The sequence below is a fragment of the Trachurus trachurus genome (genome assembly GCF_905171665.1).
Source record: "Trachurus trachurus genome assembly, chromosome: 11".
Classification (NCBI taxonomy): Eukaryota; Metazoa; Chordata; class Actinopteri; order Carangiformes; family Carangidae; genus Trachurus; species Trachurus trachurus.
In genome coordinates this window covers 31272777-31290641 of record NC_139904.1, presented here as the reverse complement: position 1 = coordinate 31290641, position 17865 = coordinate 31272777, and the positions used below count along the sequence as shown (strand labels likewise).

The 17865-nt window shown below is 42.0% G+C and overlaps 1 protein-coding gene across 2 annotated transcripts in view; it reads right to left on the bottom strand.

The window, feature by feature from the left end:
- trappc9 (trafficking protein particle complex subunit 9) overlaps positions 1 to 17865 on the bottom strand; it is a 319927-nt gene that overhangs the window by 116978 nt on the left and 185084 nt on the right. For both annotated transcript variants that reach the window (XM_083981671.1, XM_083981672.1), the window contains one exon: positions 3273 to 3425. In XM_083981671.1, coding sequence (XP_083837797.1) covers positions 3273 to 3425 — 153 coding nt within the window. The remainder of the gene's footprint in view (positions 1 to 3272; positions 3426 to 17865) is intronic.

The following is a 17865-nucleotide window of genomic DNA, read 5'->3' as shown; positions in this document are numbered from 1 at the left end:
GCTGCTCAGCTTCAAAAGAAAACTTTTTTTTTCATATCCATAAAAGATTATTCACACATTTAATGGTCATTTGAAACTTTATAAGTTAGGTATTAGAGGTTAAACTGATAGATTTTATGAATTCAAAGCTGATGAGGTAAAAAAAAAAAAAAAAAAAAAAAGTAATTAATGGCCATAAGGAAATATTATGTAGCTTTAAACATATTAGCTTTACAATATAGATGAGAGAAAAACATCAAATAATCAATCAAGTGATAAATCAATGGTGGCTGCTTGATTAATCGTAACTCGTTTTCTGCCTGTGGGTTTTTTACATTTTGAATATACTAATTAAAAGGCGGAAGTAAAAATCATTAATGGAATTATGTTTCTATATAGAATGATCTAAATACAGCAATAGGGTCAGTATTTCCCATTAACAGCAAATGTCAATAGTAATGAGCAATTAAAAAACTGATGGGAACTAAAGGCCGAGCACAAAAAAAATATACAGGTAGAATGAAAGACATCAGCAGCACTTCAGGTCACGTTATGGTGCCACCTGAGCAGCAACAGCATTTCTCTGTCGATGACATAATAGCTGCTCGTCTGTCCTGCTGCTCAGCTTTAAAAGAAACTTGTTTAAATTCATAAATTACTATCAGGACATGTGTTGGAAACAGGATGAAAATGATTAAACAGGCCTTTTTTTCTCCTCTTTCCCTGCAGTAGACAGGGTGCTATCAGACTCGCTGCTGGGAATGCACATTTATTTGTCATTTTCTTTCTTCATTCCTGCCTACATGCTGCCAAATTGCTTGTAGATAAAACAATGCACATAATGATGGGAGTGTTTACGCCTTCGTAAAAAAGGAAAAAAAAAATAATAATAACGGCAACTTCAGTGGCTCAGAGATTGGATTCATCATTAATTGCACACCATGCTCACCAACAGTCTGACAGGCACTTCTTAAATCTTTAAATGTGTGCACCGGTAACTGCCAGCTGATGAGTTATGGGGCTGATGGGGGGGGGCTATTATGTGCAGCCACTGGTAGCTCTCTCTTTTCAGCAGCAACATGTTATGAAACTCATGAACTTTACCAGAATCCTGACAGCAGGAACTTTGCTTTTTTGACTGTCTCACCAACCAACTCTTGGATAGCCCAGGGTTTAATCTGCCTCGCAGGGAGTCACTGCCTCCCCCCCCCACCCCGAGCCTGCTGCACCGCTAGGGGTGGGCAAAAATATCGATATGGCAATATATCGCGATATTTTGTATCGCGATACGATATCGATATATCAATTTTTTTCAAATAATAAATCATGTTTCAGACGTAAATCCAGTACAACTTCCGCACCTCTGCTCCGCGAGGTGTGCTGCCTCAGACAGTGTGTTGTTCATGCAAATATGTTGTTGTAACTTGCGCTTGTATAGTTACAATAAAATGGCATGGATCATTTGAATTACATTGTTTTGACTCAGTTTGTCCCATGAATTCTCACTATCATCTGATGTACATACAACTCGGATTTTAAGATGCATAATGCCTTTTACATTTTTCAGTGAACTATGTAGAATATCGCAATAAATCACAATATCATATCGTATCGTGATGCGTATCGTATCGTGAGGTCCTTGGCAATGCCCACCCCTATGCACCGCTACATTCATTTGAGCTCAGTAAACTTGTTCTAGTCTTGTTTTTAGTCATAAAGCCACTGTAATAAAGGCTTTTAAAACTTTTTTACTTTACCCAAAAGGACTGCCTTGATACGCTTAGGGAGTTCAGTCTTTCTATTGTTTCTATTGCTGTGGGGAGGAGCCCGACCCCCCTGTGCAGTAATGCAACCGACTTTTCAAAGAATCTACAAAGAGCTCTATAGTCTTTCTCTTGTTTTTGTTTTTTTTCTGTTCTGCCAGCTCTGCTCGTCTCCTTTTTGAGGTGGATTTAATATCTTACAACATTTTGTTGTTTTGTTGCACGAACACACGAGAGGTTTCTTCATGCCTCTAACAAAGCTTGTAATTTATCTATTATTTACAGTCACTTAAAGGCCCTTTAATGTATGAAGGTACGTGACCAAGTCCTTTTAGACTGTAAATCAGTTCTGGGTTCTGTATTTACACTGTGACAGAATAAAAGCCTCAGTCCACAGCCGTATGCAGACAGCATGTATTCAGAAACTGAGCCTTCCAATGAGCCATGAGGACTCCTGTGACTTTGTGATGTCACCTCTCTGATCCATGCCACCTGAACCCAACACAAACCTTGCAGGATTAGGTTTGTTTAGGTGTTTACTTGAAATCATGACAGTCAGTCACTGACCTGCTCTTACTCAAGATTCAGAGAGAAGCTTGAGATGAGATGAAAAATGTTTTTTCCCCTGAAAAAAAACACAAATATATCTTCTTGTCTATAAAGACTCATGTAACTGTAAAAGTGTAAAGTATGGGGCCTTTAGTTTAAGTGAGAATGCCACCATGATACCTCTAAGGTAATCTAAGTTCCTTAGTATATTCTCATTTTGGTTCCTAAAACACACACACACGCACATACAGACATTGTTTGAACACATCATGCAACACACTAACAGATGAGATATGAAAAAAAGAGTGGGTATGAAAACACATGACTGTGTGTTAACAACCTCACAGAGCACAAATACTAAGCCAGCCTCCATGTGTGTTAGTGTTTTAAACCTACACGTCTTTGATCCCTGGCAGTTAGTGTGTTGTACATGAAAGGCCTGAAGACAGCAGCGTGTAAAGGAACAGATGAGTTCTCCCCCTGTGGAAAACCACAACACGCAGAGCAGCACGCCGACAACCGTGGTGTCAGAGATTACCTGGGATGGACGGCAGAGCTTGCCCACAAACTAGGACCTATGGGAAAATCTTCTATCATACTAATGTGAGTATGTGCCACAAATACACACCCACACACACACACTGAGACATCACTTCACAGTGTCAGAGTGGCAAGTGCTCTACCATACGCTTTCCCATCTGTCAGTGTAGGCGAACAGGATCCCTGCTGGCCAGAGGGCCTCCAGATGTGGGATCCAGATGTCCTGCATCTCTGATCTGAGTGATGTCAACAAACAGCATTGACTAGGTGCAATGCTGCCTGACTCGATCTGTTCAACCACTCAAAACAATCCAAGGTTATTACCTGGGACCGGTTCGGGACGGACTATGATCGTGACCTTTACATCTCTGTCTCCTGTCTGTCTAAGCATGATGAGAGGAGGCTGCTGTCTAGCAGACATGTAGCCACTGGAAGGATATGATGCTCCAACAGATGCCCAGCTTGCTGTTGATCTGGCAGCCCTGGGCGTGTTGTCGCTCCTCCTCCAGCTGTTTGGGGTTAGTGAAGCGGGCCGTCTCCTGGTCCGGCTGAGGCAGACTCTCAAAGTCAAACTTGTCCACCTGGATGGCCATTCTGCAACAGGAGATGGGGAAAAGCACTTAGAGATAAAGCTTTCTGATTATGTCATTTCTCACTGACCAAAGGGAGTATAACAGCTACACAACTCTTTTAAATACAGAATGAATTAATCAATTGACAACCATACAAAATAGAATTGATTGTCAATGAAACAAGTATCTGCTTGAATAATCAGCATATTTCACTATTCATTTATAGTTACAGTAGTCCCAATAATTTTTAAATTCTGCATAAAGCATTGGAGAGCAAACATCAATTGTTATAATTTCTGGAAACAGTAGAATCTGGACACAGGTTTAGTAATTACCATGGATGGAAAATGCAAATGGATCAATTGTACAATAAATAGGAACCAAGAGGTATACATACAAAATATAAAACATACTGGACATGAATGGCAGTAGCCACATTGGCAACATTTAATAGTGAACAGGAAGATTCTTTGTGGAAAATGTGAATATATGGTGATACTGAGGCTTGATGATTATTTGAATTAACAACTTACAACAACTTACAAGCGCTGGTTTACCTGTAAACAAAGTGTAGTCACAACAACTCTCAAAACCCCTTTCAATTTCTGCTGAGGGTTGTTCATTAGGTGGAGGAGCTAACTTGCTAACTGCGAGTTAGCAAGTTAGTTTACCTGTATATTATATTTGTTTTCACTGTTTTTATTGTTGCCCTTACTCTAGTGCTCTTCTTCCTCTTCCCCATTGTTGGTTCTGTTTTTCTTTTCTATTACAATTGTAGTGTTGTCTTAAACTGTTTTTATGGAAATGGGACTATGGATGGAAATTAGCATTCTTGCTACAATCTGGCATATTTACATATGTTCATCAATGTGCACTGTCCCATCTAAATAAATGAATACATAAATAAAAAGTTGCACAGTTATCAGGTTAATTGAAAGAATGCCTTTAGGCTATAGCTGGTGTCTCGTACTGTAACTGTCTGAAATCAATAGCTCTAAAGTGGAGTGTGTTTATACTCAAGACAGTGAAGAGATACAGAAAACACTGGCGGTGCAAAAGCTAACAAGCTATGATAGCATGCTACATTTCGGCCTCTAGTCCGTTCAGGGTCAAAACAGGGAAGACGGCTTATCGTTAGTGGGCATAAATGTACATGTCATTCATAGATTTACTTTTCCATTACAGTCCATTGGAATGAACCGATTTTGCAGAAAAAAATGTTGATGTTTGGAAATACTGGCATGACTCAGCCTTGACTGCATAAATGTTAAAGCATGTGCACTGGATTCCAAATTCCAAACATGACCAGAGATAGAGTTTATACCACTTTAAAAACACGGAAAAGTCAATAAATTCTCATGCTGGGGGCAAAACCGCATTTCTCTCCTGCCCCCATACTATATAAGAAATATATGTTTAACGTCAGACTTGTGTATTTAGAGTTCCCATTCCTCCTTCACCCCTCTATAGATCACAGTGGCCTATACTCCTCTTCATCTCCAGCGTATTTCCATGGAAAACCTTGCTTACGTTCCAGCCTGATGACAACCAATGCAGTCTGATTTGTGTGGTTTGGCGAGTGATAAATTATTTATCTAGTCTGAACAAACACCCTTAGGCCCAAGCTCCCCTCCTCTATACTCAGCCTGTTTCGCAGTTATTTATTAACAAGAGCTGGGGTGTTTGTTGCCCGGGGTTACGCCGAGTGCCACCAGCAGGTTTCAAAGAGCAGGTGCAACAAACTAAGCTGAGACCACGCCGGCATTCATCGCCACGACCCCTGTGGGCTGCCGCTCGCTCACAGCGTTCAGGCCCCGCGTTCAAAGATGAAAATATTAATTGGATGTATTCTTTCTCTAAGAGTATAAACCTCTGTAGAGTTCAGAGTTCACTACAAAGACAGTGGATGGAGATATCCTGAGGGAACTGGGGAGATAAAAGAAGAGGAATATGGGATGAGGAGGACTATCCCAGATGGCTGCTCCTAGAAGCTTTGCAGCACCACAATCTGACGGCTGCTGTGGCTCAGTAAAATGACAAAGGTGTGAAAAGTATATCTTCAAAATGTGGTCAGGTTCTACTGCTGAACCCTGCACCAAGGGAAATCACATTACTGACCCAGTGACACGTCCAGTCCCTCCATTCAACTCCTGCATTTGTCTCCATTTAGATGACTGCGGTTTGTTGTACCTTTGACTCTCTCAAAAATGTATTAAAGGAGACGTATTATGGAAATATCACTTTTTGAAGGTTCTCTAACATATAGTAGTTAGGTGTTTGCCTTGCCTTCCGGCCCCAAAAATGTGAGAATTTACCAAAGAATCTGTAATTTGCAGTCTTCCAATGATGTAACTAGGATTCAAATTTGCATAACCCCACCCCTAGATGGTACCAGTAGAAGGGGCGGGGCAAACAGTGGTTCATTTGCATTTAAAGGGACAGACACTGAAAGCAGCCGTTGTGAACAGGGCTGTTTAGAGAGGATGAAAAGAGCTGTGATGTTTGATCCTTGGGGGATTTTGACCAAAGCATATTTTAATTTGTGGATGAAGCTAACTGTTGAACAGAGACTGAAAGATCAGTTCTTGCAAACATGGAAGAGTGAACTTGGTAGCATGACGTCATGTGATATATGTATGTACCGTATATATATATATAGAGAGAGCTTCAACAAGAGTTTAAATTAGAAAAATAACTATTGTGTCCAAATCCAAAGTTTGGACAGGCCATCTGCAATTTTAGAGTGAATAAGGCCAGTCATTGGAAAGTATAAAGCACATAGAAGTCAGAGGTTTTGTAACCTTTGTGATAACTGTCTTGGTGATAAGTTTCATATTTTATTTGAGTGCATAAACACAAATATAATGCATTTCAGAGAAAAATATCTCCCAAAGTATTATGTTAGTCACCCATCTATGTTTAAACTAATTGTTACTACAGTCTGATAAAGCAAAAGTTATTTATACTGTAAGTTAGGTGCCTTTCTGAAAAGCGTCCTTCCTTTAAGTGATATTTTATTACATTGATTATTTATTTATCTTTATCTCTGTTTCTTTTTTCCTCCAGTTGTCACAGATGGAAAGCATGTATAGCCCTGCTACTTGCTACGCTTGATTCCTGATACTGTCTGATGTTTGTGCTCCATACCATGTACTTGATTGTGAGTGAGTTAAATAAAGAGTGAGTGGAAAATGAAAAAAATGAAAACCAACTCTAAGGGACATGTTGAGGACTTCATCTGCACAGTGTAGCTTAGAAGAGGACTTTACAGGACAGTAGAAATGTCTCAGGCCTCAGGACCGGTGTGGCGGTGAGTGACAGTGTTTTATTTCAAGTGTTTAAACGGCAGACAGACACGATCAGAGCCATCTCACACAGAGAGGCCCCAACAAAAGCAGTCTAACCCCGCGACCCCGCTCCGTACTTAAGAGAAATGACACAATGTGACATTGAGGTGGGCAGCTACCTGCAAATTACCTGGACATCCATCGCCATCTCGCTATGAGAGGCTCTTCTAAAAGGCAGCTTTTTCCAGTCAGTGTCACTGCCTATATTCCGGCGATCCTTCGACAGGAGCATCACTAACTGTTGCAAATGAGCGATCGTATTCTAGAGCCGAGGCCACAAGTGCTTCGCTTTTTTCCCCCTTTCTCCTCCTGTTTGATAAGCAAAACACACAGGATCCGCGTATCGATCGGTAGCTTCATCTCTGGATTTCAGGTCAGAGGCCACGACGGCTCCCCGAGGAGTCATTTTCAGCCAGAGTATCGGGGACACGGCAGAGTCAGATTGGCTGCACTAACACGGGCTTTGTAGTGTGTTTTCAATTGGCTCCATAATTCAGCTCTTATATGATCAACTACCACATGAACGCAGATTATACCGACGCCCGATCGGACCGGAGAATCACAAATCACCCTCATTTGATGCAGAAAGGACGTCTAGTTATTTTGTAGTCTCATCGCAGGTGATCTATCTCACCTGTCTTCGCGTACGACGTTGCAAATCATTAATGAAATTACACGATGGGAAGAAAAAAAAAGAAAATCTCTTGATGAGTCCAGGGACGTACGTACATCAAAGTGAGACAGGAAGAGAGAAGGCAACACAATTATCATTTCACAGCCTTCACAACAAAGCAGGACACAAATTAAATAACAATTAAGACTTCAAAACAAAGAGGAAAGGAAAGCTCCTGGTCTTCCTGGCCACGCTCAAACACATCCGCCTTTGAAGATTAGTGGCACAAGGCTTATGTCACTGACTGATGTCCCATCTTCAAATGAGCGCTGCTTTTCATTCAGTCATCTTCAAACGCACACATTACACACCGGGGCTAAAAATACCACGTTCCAGTGATGCAAATGGTCCTAAATGGGACGGCGCTGTCTGCTAAAGGCGTGGGACTGGCTTTTCTTTAGACAGGTAATCACTGACGGGCCAGACACCCAACATGCAAATGAACTCTTCAACTGGGATGCCATATGGTGAGGGATGGCTTTTCTTTTTTCTTTTTCTTAAAGAGTAAAACCAAGCGTTTAGCATTATAGCAGTGAAAAGAGTGTTTTACATTTCCTCTAACACTCAATTAATGCTAAACTGGCCATTCTCATTCATAACATTTGCTACATTCATTTGGTAGGATTTGATTTGTCATTTTGAGCGGACTGCCGGCATTAGCAGCTAATTCATAATCCTTGTCAGACTTCCAGAGAAAAAAAAAAAAAACTAAAAGGATGCTAATGTGGAGGCTAAGGACTAAGGTTAGGGCTGTATATGGCCAGTACTAAACCCAGACAAACTGTCTCCTCTTATATATAGACATGATATTTCTTTATGTATTTAAAATGTGTTTACCAGCAGCTTCCACTGAGGAGTGGACTAGAGTCGATCTTAACTTTGGGAATAACTACAATTGAGTGACATTTTGTGTGTATGGATCCCCTCAAAACAAGATGGGTGGCCGCCCCAAGGGGTTATCCATAAATACATTTGAAGTTTGCATATTGAGGAAGTCAAAGCTTAAAGCAGAAGTAAGCAGAATGTTTGTGTTAATATAAGTCTTAAATAGTTGTATCTTCCGACAGCAAACACTTGTATAGAGTGTTTGGTCTGAAACACGGGTCTGTCAGTCACTCTGCTCTGCTGTAAGCCGAGGAGAAAACTTTCCTTGTATCCTACAACCTTTATCCAATGAGGAGAGAGAACGGCATAAAGGGGCGGTCTTCTCTGTGTGTGCAGCCAAGGGATGCGCGTGAATGTGGTGACGTAGGGACGAGGGCGGGGACTGCTAACTCCATCTGCTGACAAGAAGTTAGCCAAAACCACTGGATCGCTTACTTCTGCTTTAAAAGAACAACTTGTTTGAGTAAAGGTCAATTTCGCACAACAGAAACACTTACGGTCCGTAAAACCCATTGTAGTGTTGCAGCCTTATAAATGATAACAATGAAATACGAATTGCATGTAAGTCCAGGGAGTGCACAGTGGTTATACCTGCAACAAGACCACATCCAACCCCCCCAAAGCACCCCTGAGAGAGATTTTTCTAAAGGCATGAGAGCAGTAAGAGGCCGAGCTCTCTCTCCGTCTTCTTTTTCCAATGATTTGATTGCGGTGTCTTTCAAGGATTAGGTCGTATCTGGAGACTAATCTAACCTACTACAAGGTTTTTAATAACAACCTGGGAGCTGAACTGGGGCCACCGTGGAACATCTCTAGGTCTAATTCCCAGTCCATTTCACCTGCCCCAGCCCCTCGCTGATAACACCCTGCCAGGCCTTTAGTTCTCTGACTCCAACAGGAAGCAAGGGCAGATGGGAGATTGGATGGATGGATGGATGGATGGATGGATGGATGGATGGATGGATGGATGGATGGATGGATGGATGGATGGATGGATGGATGGATTTCTCAACATATTTGTATCTGTTCAAAAGGGCAACCGACCATTTACCCTTCAAACAAATCGACAAATACACATACTGCAAAAATAAGATGTAATCCACGTCGTCCAGGCATACAAATATAGACGTCTATTTTCTTGTCAGCATGTGTCATTTTTGTCAGCACCAAACAATGCTCTTTTTTTTTTGTTTGTTTGTTTTCTAGCCTGCATCTATTCTGAATTTTGATGACTCACAATGAGCCTGACTCTGAGTGAGAGTGGAGCCAAAGCAGAGGTGTACTAGAGAGACCTGCGTAGCTCCAGGCATGTTGAAAGCACACGGCAAAAGGCACAGTCATGTTCTGTGCTATTTCCACGGCTCTGCCGAGCAAGGCCTGTTTGAAGAGATACCACCTGAAGATTATTGTTGGTGAGAGATATTTTGGTCGACTAAAGCTGCCGACAAGAAGAAATGAGATTAAACTGTGCGTCTCTGTGTTTTGCAAAGACTATTTAACAGATAACTGTCACTATCAAACTCTCATGTGATACATTTTCAAGAACGGTGCATGTGTTTTAGATGGAACAGTCCTGCCAGGATGTGTGTGTGTGCGTTTCTCATCCATTTCTGTGCTCAGGTTGGGTGGGTGGGCGTACAAAGCATAGAGAGGTGGAATCTGAGCCTGTGTCCCACATGCTGTTAGGCAACTAAAGCTCAGGTTTAAACTCTCGCTTAAAGGGACAGTTCAACATTTTGGCAAATTTGCCTATTGCCGTAATCCCTATAGTCATAGAGGTAGGCTCATCACCTTTAATTGTCAGTGCATGTTGTTTTGAGATCAGCGGGGCAGAGACGTGAGCTGCTCAGTGAACACAATGGAGGTGAATGGTACAGGTTCCCTGTCCCTCGTCAAATTCATCAAATACACAATCCAATGACTCCAAAACGCTCTTGTGGAGAAGTTGTGACCTGCACATTCACTACACTATGAAAAAATTATGTATAATTATGTAACATTACGACGCATGAAGCAAATACCCGGAACTACTACTACTACTACTACTACTACTACTACTACAGCAGCCGTGTCTGGAATGTAGTTCCAGATATGCATCTGCCTTGAAAACAACTCATCTCGTAATACAATGTTACATTACAATGTAATGTAATGTTACATTATTTGTTCATAGAGAAATAACATGCAATGGTAATGAACCTACCCCAATTAAAATGTGCCAAAATGTTGAACTATCCCTTTAGCATTAAGGACATTTCTACAATCTTTGAGATAAGTTGAAAAGGCCACTCATTATCTCAATTGTTTAGATTTGCCTCAATGTAATAGTACAGAGTTTATCAAGCTTTAGTTCCCTGTAGCAGATACAGAAACAAATGAAATACAATGAATGAATGAACAATTATCAGGTAAATATAAGTTGCTCTTGTTTTGAATTATTTATGACCAGCCATGCTTTTCCTATAGCATGTGGATGACAGTGATGACATTTAACCACCAACATGCGTCTGACTGCTACGACCACAATATCACTGAAAAGCTCCATGCATGAGAGACCACTCATGTTCTTGTGCAAAGTTGTCAAAAGCAAAACTGAATTACTGTAATTTTCAGAAATACAAATCAATTTAAAGGGGCAGTGTCCGTATCATTTTTTCATTCAGGCTCCTGGTGCAGGGGTTGTTCAACATTTCTTTCCTTTTGTAGGATTCATGATATTTGCACATGAGTAGAAACTAGTTCATGGGTGGTTTCATTCATCATGCATTCAAACCTACACTTACATTATCGGCCGTATGTCTAGTTCACTTGACATGCAGCATGCATGTTCTGAGACAGTATAGGAGAAATCCTGGTACACATGGGGGGGATAAGGTTTGAGTACCCTCATTATATATACACTGGCCCCCACTGCTTCAATATTTGCAGTAATTTTAGTATCATATCTTATTTGAACAGAAGATGGTGAAATGCAATTAAACAGCTCTTGGACGATCTTATAAAAAGTCCATGTGATGTGGTTATGTATATGAATGATCTGGCAGAGCTGACTGAACTCTCTTTCTTTCCATTTCTCTGCCAAATAACGATAAATACATAAAAAAAAAAACATGTAAAAGCAAAGCAGCCCCACATTACTAAACATCATCACATCCGCTGATTGTGACTTCTGACACCATGTAGCTAATTACCTCCATCCAGCAGGAAGCAGTGGCAGTGAGGCCTTTCTTAATGGAAGTCATAACACTGGCTTAGGATGAGCTGGTCACTGTGAAATGACCTCTTCCTAATTAAATGCTGTGTTGCATCAGACCAAAAGTACATGATAATCACATTAAAGCATACAGGGGGAGGGGGGCGGTTGCTTTCATCTGACCACTGAAAGGCTGTGAATCATTTCAACAGTGAGAGCTCTGTAACGTCCACCGTGGACACAGAATAACAGGCCGACGCCTCAGAGCTGTGGAGAGGAAAGACATTCGAGTCTATGAAAACAAATCATTTATGCAGGCTATTAGAAACATTAGAAATAATTCTGCTGATGATGATGCCAGCTGCTCCAGGATTATGGCCATTTAACAGTGTTTAACTTAGGAGGAGATGCTTTATAGCTGTCTGCAGGTTTTGCTACAATCTGTGCAGGTATTCCCTATAGTGTGCAGTCTGAATCATCGTACACAGCCTGATGCAGAAGAACAGATTACTGGCATTATCAACATTTCTTCTATCAGAGTCTTTTCATGTGGTTTGCATTATGTCACTGCAGAGAAGCTGAGAGAAAAGGATGTGCAGAGAGAGCGCGCCTGTGTGTGAGCGTGTCTTTTCGCAAAAAAAAAAAAAAAAAGGTTATTTTTAGCTCACGTGCAAGAGCTTAAGGGCGGAGATCCATAGAGGCTTGTGCAGAGGCAGGCGAGAGCAACAGTCTATTTTTAGACTGCGGCTGACTCTGTAACCCCTTGTTTGCTGCCGCTGCAGAAGAAGCAGCAGCAGCAGCAGCACTATCCATCCCTGTCTCGCTCAATATGATGAGCTGTGGTGGAAATGAATCCTTACAGCCAATTACTATATGCGGATATGATGCTTTTGTGCAGATGTGCTGGCTGTCGTTTAAAACTGGGGCTGTGTAAACTATTTCTAGGGGGCTGACAGAGTGAGCTATTTATATCTCTGCTGCTGAAACCTAGACGCCTCTTTTTTTTGGGGCCATTTTGCCAATAATAGACGGCACGGCAGAGGGAGCGGAGCACGCAGGATGACGAGCCAGTAAAAGTGAAGCTGGGTCTGACCTGTACTGGGGGTTGTTGCAGTTTGTAAATAAAAAAAAACACACTTTTCTATCGTTGCGGTAAGTGAATTGGATAATCCGCTGACAACTGTAACGTGAAGGTCGATGGAGGTACAGGTGACGTGGGGAGGAAAGATAAATCTGCCATACCCTCACCGGTGGAGTCGGTTGGTGCGGATGAAGCACATTTCCAGAATACCAATATAAAAAGTGTGACTGTGTCTAATGACCGAGAGGTCCGAGGCGGCCGGACGGAGCCATTCAGGCGATAGGGCCGCTGTAGAAAGTAACACAGAGGGTGCAAAAGGATCTCAGTGTTCTATCTAGCACCTTAAGTAACCCGGCTGCAGACGGCCGGCAGGGCTGAAACGCCCCCTAGGGAAGAAGACAAATGTTTCGAGAAAAAGAGTGTGAGGTGAGAAGGAAAAATGAAGAGGAAAACGACAGCGGTGTGAAGATGAGGTCAAGCAGCAGCGTTTTACTACATCTGTGCAGTCACTTTACCCTCTCCTGAGCAGATGTATATTTGGATTTGAGATGATACTGTTCATGTAAAGTGAGAAAGGCTGCAGAATGGGGAAAGAAAAGAGTGCTTACACTGGACTGAAGAGGGGACAGCTGACTGCAGATGCATTATGTGCACTGCTGCCATAAAAAAAAAAAAAAAAAAGCACGAGTAAGGGGGGAAAGGTGGTCGCCATGGAAACAAGCTTTGTTTGAAAAGCTCATTGCGATGAGGCGTGTCTGCCCCCTTGTAAGCACCGATCCAGCAAAGCCAGAAGAAATGTATGAGCGGAGAAGCTGCTGCAGTGAGCGCAGCGCGTATACTCCCCACTCTCTACTACAGGGGCTGAGGGGGGGTGAGGGAGGGGGGGTGGTAGTAATGAGCTGGTTCTGGCAGAATGACAATGGTGGACAGCAGTGGGAACTAGTTAGCGCCTAGGGGCCTGATGGTTGTGATGGGATGTGAAATCCCCCGGGAGACACGGCTGCGGTGCTGATGCAGAGTGTGTGTGGGGGTGGGGGGGGGGGGGGGCTGAGGAGAGCAGCCTCCACACTGTTTACCTTCATTACAGTGGAGAATATTCTGCTTTAAAGATGATGCCAAGTGTAAAAATAGCATCTGCCCAACAGCAGCTTCTATTTATACCGTGTTGGTTTAGGATTAGAAGGAGTTCAACCCCCAAAAGAGTGGCTATGTGTGTGTGTGTGTGTGTGTGTGTGTGTGTGTGTGTCTGTGTGTTTTACTATAGCTCCAGAGCTGGCGCACAAACAGCTGTTAAGCTAAGCTTTTTTGGTCATTGTTGCCTTAAAGGAAACATATCAGGCCCATTTTCCACAAATTAAAATAGTTCCCAGATGTCTTAAAGACATGTCTGTGACATTCTTCAGTCTAAATACCTCAAGGATCAAACATCACAGCTCTTTTCATCCTCTCTAAACAGCCCTGTTCAGAACAGCTGCTTTCAGTGCCTGTCCCTTCAAATGAACCACTACTTGCCCCGCCCCTTCTACTGGTCCCAGGGTGGGGTTATGCAAATTAGACAGCTAGTTACATCATTGGAGCCCCAACATGAGAAATTGTTCCAAAAAAATTAAATAAGTCTATGTTTTAAGCTTGTTTGTAGCGGAAGCTCCCAGCACTGCTCTTCCTGGTCCGTCCAAATCTTGCGTGATTTGCACTGACACCCAGTTCACGGCTCCGCAAATCGCGCGAGATTCCGGCAGAGCAACACTGGGAGCTTCCGCTACAAACAAGCTTAAAATATAGACTTATTTAATTTTTTTCGGAACAATTTCTCATGTTGGGGCTTCAATACAAGACGGACATTACAGACGAGCAGCATGGAGGTATTTGGATGTTTTTTGGTGTGTCTTTTTGGGCGAAGAAAAGTGAGCTCATATGGACATGCAGTGCTGCACGGAGCCCCGCTGTAACTCAGAGAAGCCACGGAGGACTCTGAAACTACCAGCCCTTAGTCCACATGAGAGTGAGTAGATAATGAGTGAAATTTGAATTTTGGGTGAACTTTCCCTTTAACAACAGCAATGATCATAAGATGCAGACTGGATGTTACTGATGTTACGGATTCTGTATTACTTTTGTATTGATAGCCACAGTTCAGTGGTTAGCATGCCGGCTCTGAAGAACCTTTTCTTTGTATTGTTGAGAACATGTTTGTATGATGAGTTCATGTTTGTCTCTATGTTGGAACCCCCTCGAAAACGAGATGATTCATCTCAAGGGGTTTATCCAAATAAAGACATTTCAATTCAAACATATTCTATTCATCTGCTTCCACTTCAAAATAAAACTGTGAATGCTCTACATCCATAGCCGCCATGTTTGTTATTCACAGCATCCTCTGCTTGAGTGCTGTGTGTGACATCTTGGCACCTACAGGTCACATCAGGGCCATGACCAGTTGATAATGGATAATGTGAAGAGCTACATAGAAGACAGATCTAGAGACAGAGATTCTTTTTGTGACTCGTAAACATTAAAAGAGAAAAATATAGAGAAATATTTAATTGGCCATTTTATTGTGGTGATTTTTTTCACTTCGATTTTTGCCTGTCTCGTTCCTTTTGACAGTTTTTTCTTTATGGGCTTTTGTTTTTAATTTTTATTTCTATCTTGATTAAATTAATCTCGCTTCTCTTGTATAAATCACCCAATAACACTGTTTGGAGTTGAGCTTCATCATTAAAATTCATTATGATTATGATTAAAGGCTCATTATAGAAAATAAAAGCGAATATAAACTTCAATCTTGACCTTACAAATAGTCATCTCAAATGGAAAGTCCATCTGCTGAGGGACACCATTAGATGCTCTGATCAATAGAAGTTGAGTTAATTTTTTTTTCTCTCTGTCAAACATCCAGTTTTGATGTTTTCTCATCAAGAGGGTGTTCTCCCACTGCTTCTAGTCACACAGCTGACAGCTAGAGACAAGTGCCTCGGGGCAATCTAATCCAATGATAATTAGATAGCGCTCAAAGACTCGTATCAAACCCATCCTGTACAAAAGAATCGCTCACCAAATGACTTGAGTGACTCGCGGACAAACCCACATAATTACAGTGTTTAAGAGCATGTTTTACAGAAAATGACTTTTTCAGCCTGACGTCTTGGACAACATTTCCCCATTTCAATTCATAATAATAATAATAATAACAGAAGTTTTTAATTTAGCTCCATCTCATCATCCTTTTCCTCATTAGATCACAGATTCAGTTACAGAAAGGTCAGGGCTGTCTGCCGCTACGCCAGGTCTCTGATGAGAGAATATGAAGTTAGCGAGGAGAGCGGCGCTAATTTACATGCCGTTAATGCCGAGCGGTGACCATTAGAGCCCCATCATTTTTCTCCTGATGTGGTTAAATAGCAGCTGCTGAGGAATAACTGTGGGGGGGATTAGTAGTCATTTCACCAAAATCATTCTCCTTTTCTTCTTTTTTTTAAAGTATATCTTTTTGGGGGGTTTCGCCATTAATGGAAAGCGCAGCGTCGTAGCAGTAGGTTCGTTACCTTTAATTGTCGGTGCAAGCTATTTTTAGAACGGCGGAGCAGAGCCGTGAGCTGCTCAGAGCTACGCTACGGAGGCTCATGGGATTTCTTGGTTTCCCTCATCAAACTCATCAAATACACAATCCAACAACTCCACAACGCTCTGGAGGACAAGTTGTGACCTGCACATTCACCACGCTATGAGATAATAACACAACGTTACCAGACAGAGTTGTTTTGGAGGCAAATACAGAGACTGCTTGATGAAAAACTGTCCCTGAAGGCAACGTGCATCAGTGGTTTTGCATGAATTTCCCTCTAAAACAACTCTGTCTGGTAACATTCTGTTATTATCTCATAGCGTGGTGAATGTGCAGGTCACAACTTGTCCACCAGAGCGTTGTGGAGTTGTTGGGAATAGCTAGTAAAACCACATGGATTTTAACCTGGAGCCTGAACATTACAGATTTTTTTGTCAATTCTCACATTTTGGGGGCCAGAAGGCAAGACAAACACCTAAATATATGTTAAAGAGCCTTCAAAAAGTGATATTTCCATAATATATCCCCTTTAATGTGCACAGTGAACAAATGGTTATGTTGATCTGTAGCAAAACTTGTATGGTAACAGTGTTGACAGGAATAATAATCACAGACCTTCTATGGAGCATTAGGAACACCTCCCTGTGCTTTGAAAACAGCCTCTGTTCTCCTTCGTTGGACTCCACAGGAGACAAGAGACGTCTGTATGTAGCTGTCCTCGTGTCCCCCTCATACAGACACAGGTCTAGAAGCTATTAAAACTCTTATATTTCCCTCCATGCCTGAAAGCTTTTCCTCCCTTTTCTATTTGTATGGCCATGAAAAGACTCAATGGAAACAATTAAAAATCATTTGTTGAAGGAGGAAAGTGCGGATGATTGACAGAGTCATTTCTGCAACTGTCGGATTGAAGCCTGAGCTTCACCGGTCCTGGATGAAGACTCCAGAAAACATCTTGCGCCTGACACCTCATTCATCACAGAACGGGCAAGAAATATGAAATGACAGGGCCTTCTGATGCTGAGAGAGGATGAATGGGAGAGACAAGCAAAATATGGTTGAGCAGGCGGAGATCTCAGTCTGTGTCCCTCCATTTTTTTGTATGCAAAAAAAAAAACAATAAAAAAAAAACATCCTTCCCTACTCTGAATAATGTGTGTGTATACGCTGTGGAAAGAATCAATATGCTGGATCTGAGATAATCTTCCGATAATGAATGTATGTGTCTGTCAGACTTCAAGAGAAATCTCCACAGGAAGGAAGAGCTGATTGGTGGAGTCAAAGGCAACGGCTGTGTCTACGGGGAATGTCATATGTAGGTCTATATATATATTAGGGCCCGACCGATTTATCGGCGAGCCGATTAAATCGGCCGATTATAGCCAGTTTTAAACTAATCGGTAATCGGCCAAAACTCGGCGATTGTCGCCGATATTTTCAGGAATAAAATGCAGGGAATAAAACTTGGTTTTACTTTGAAAAGATTCCCCCGCACCGGCGCCGACCTCATGACAAACTCCATCCACTACCACCTCAGTCACAGCACACAGCAGAGTGACTGATCTGTCTCAAAACCAGTGTTGCCACTGGCTTTCTGTTTCCCTTTTTTTTTTTTTTTTTTACCGCGGTCGGGTTGTGAATTAATTAATTAATGCTCGTCTCCGGCCGTGTTGGGTCCGAGATTCAACAAGCCGGTCGGGGTCGGGTTTTACCGTTAT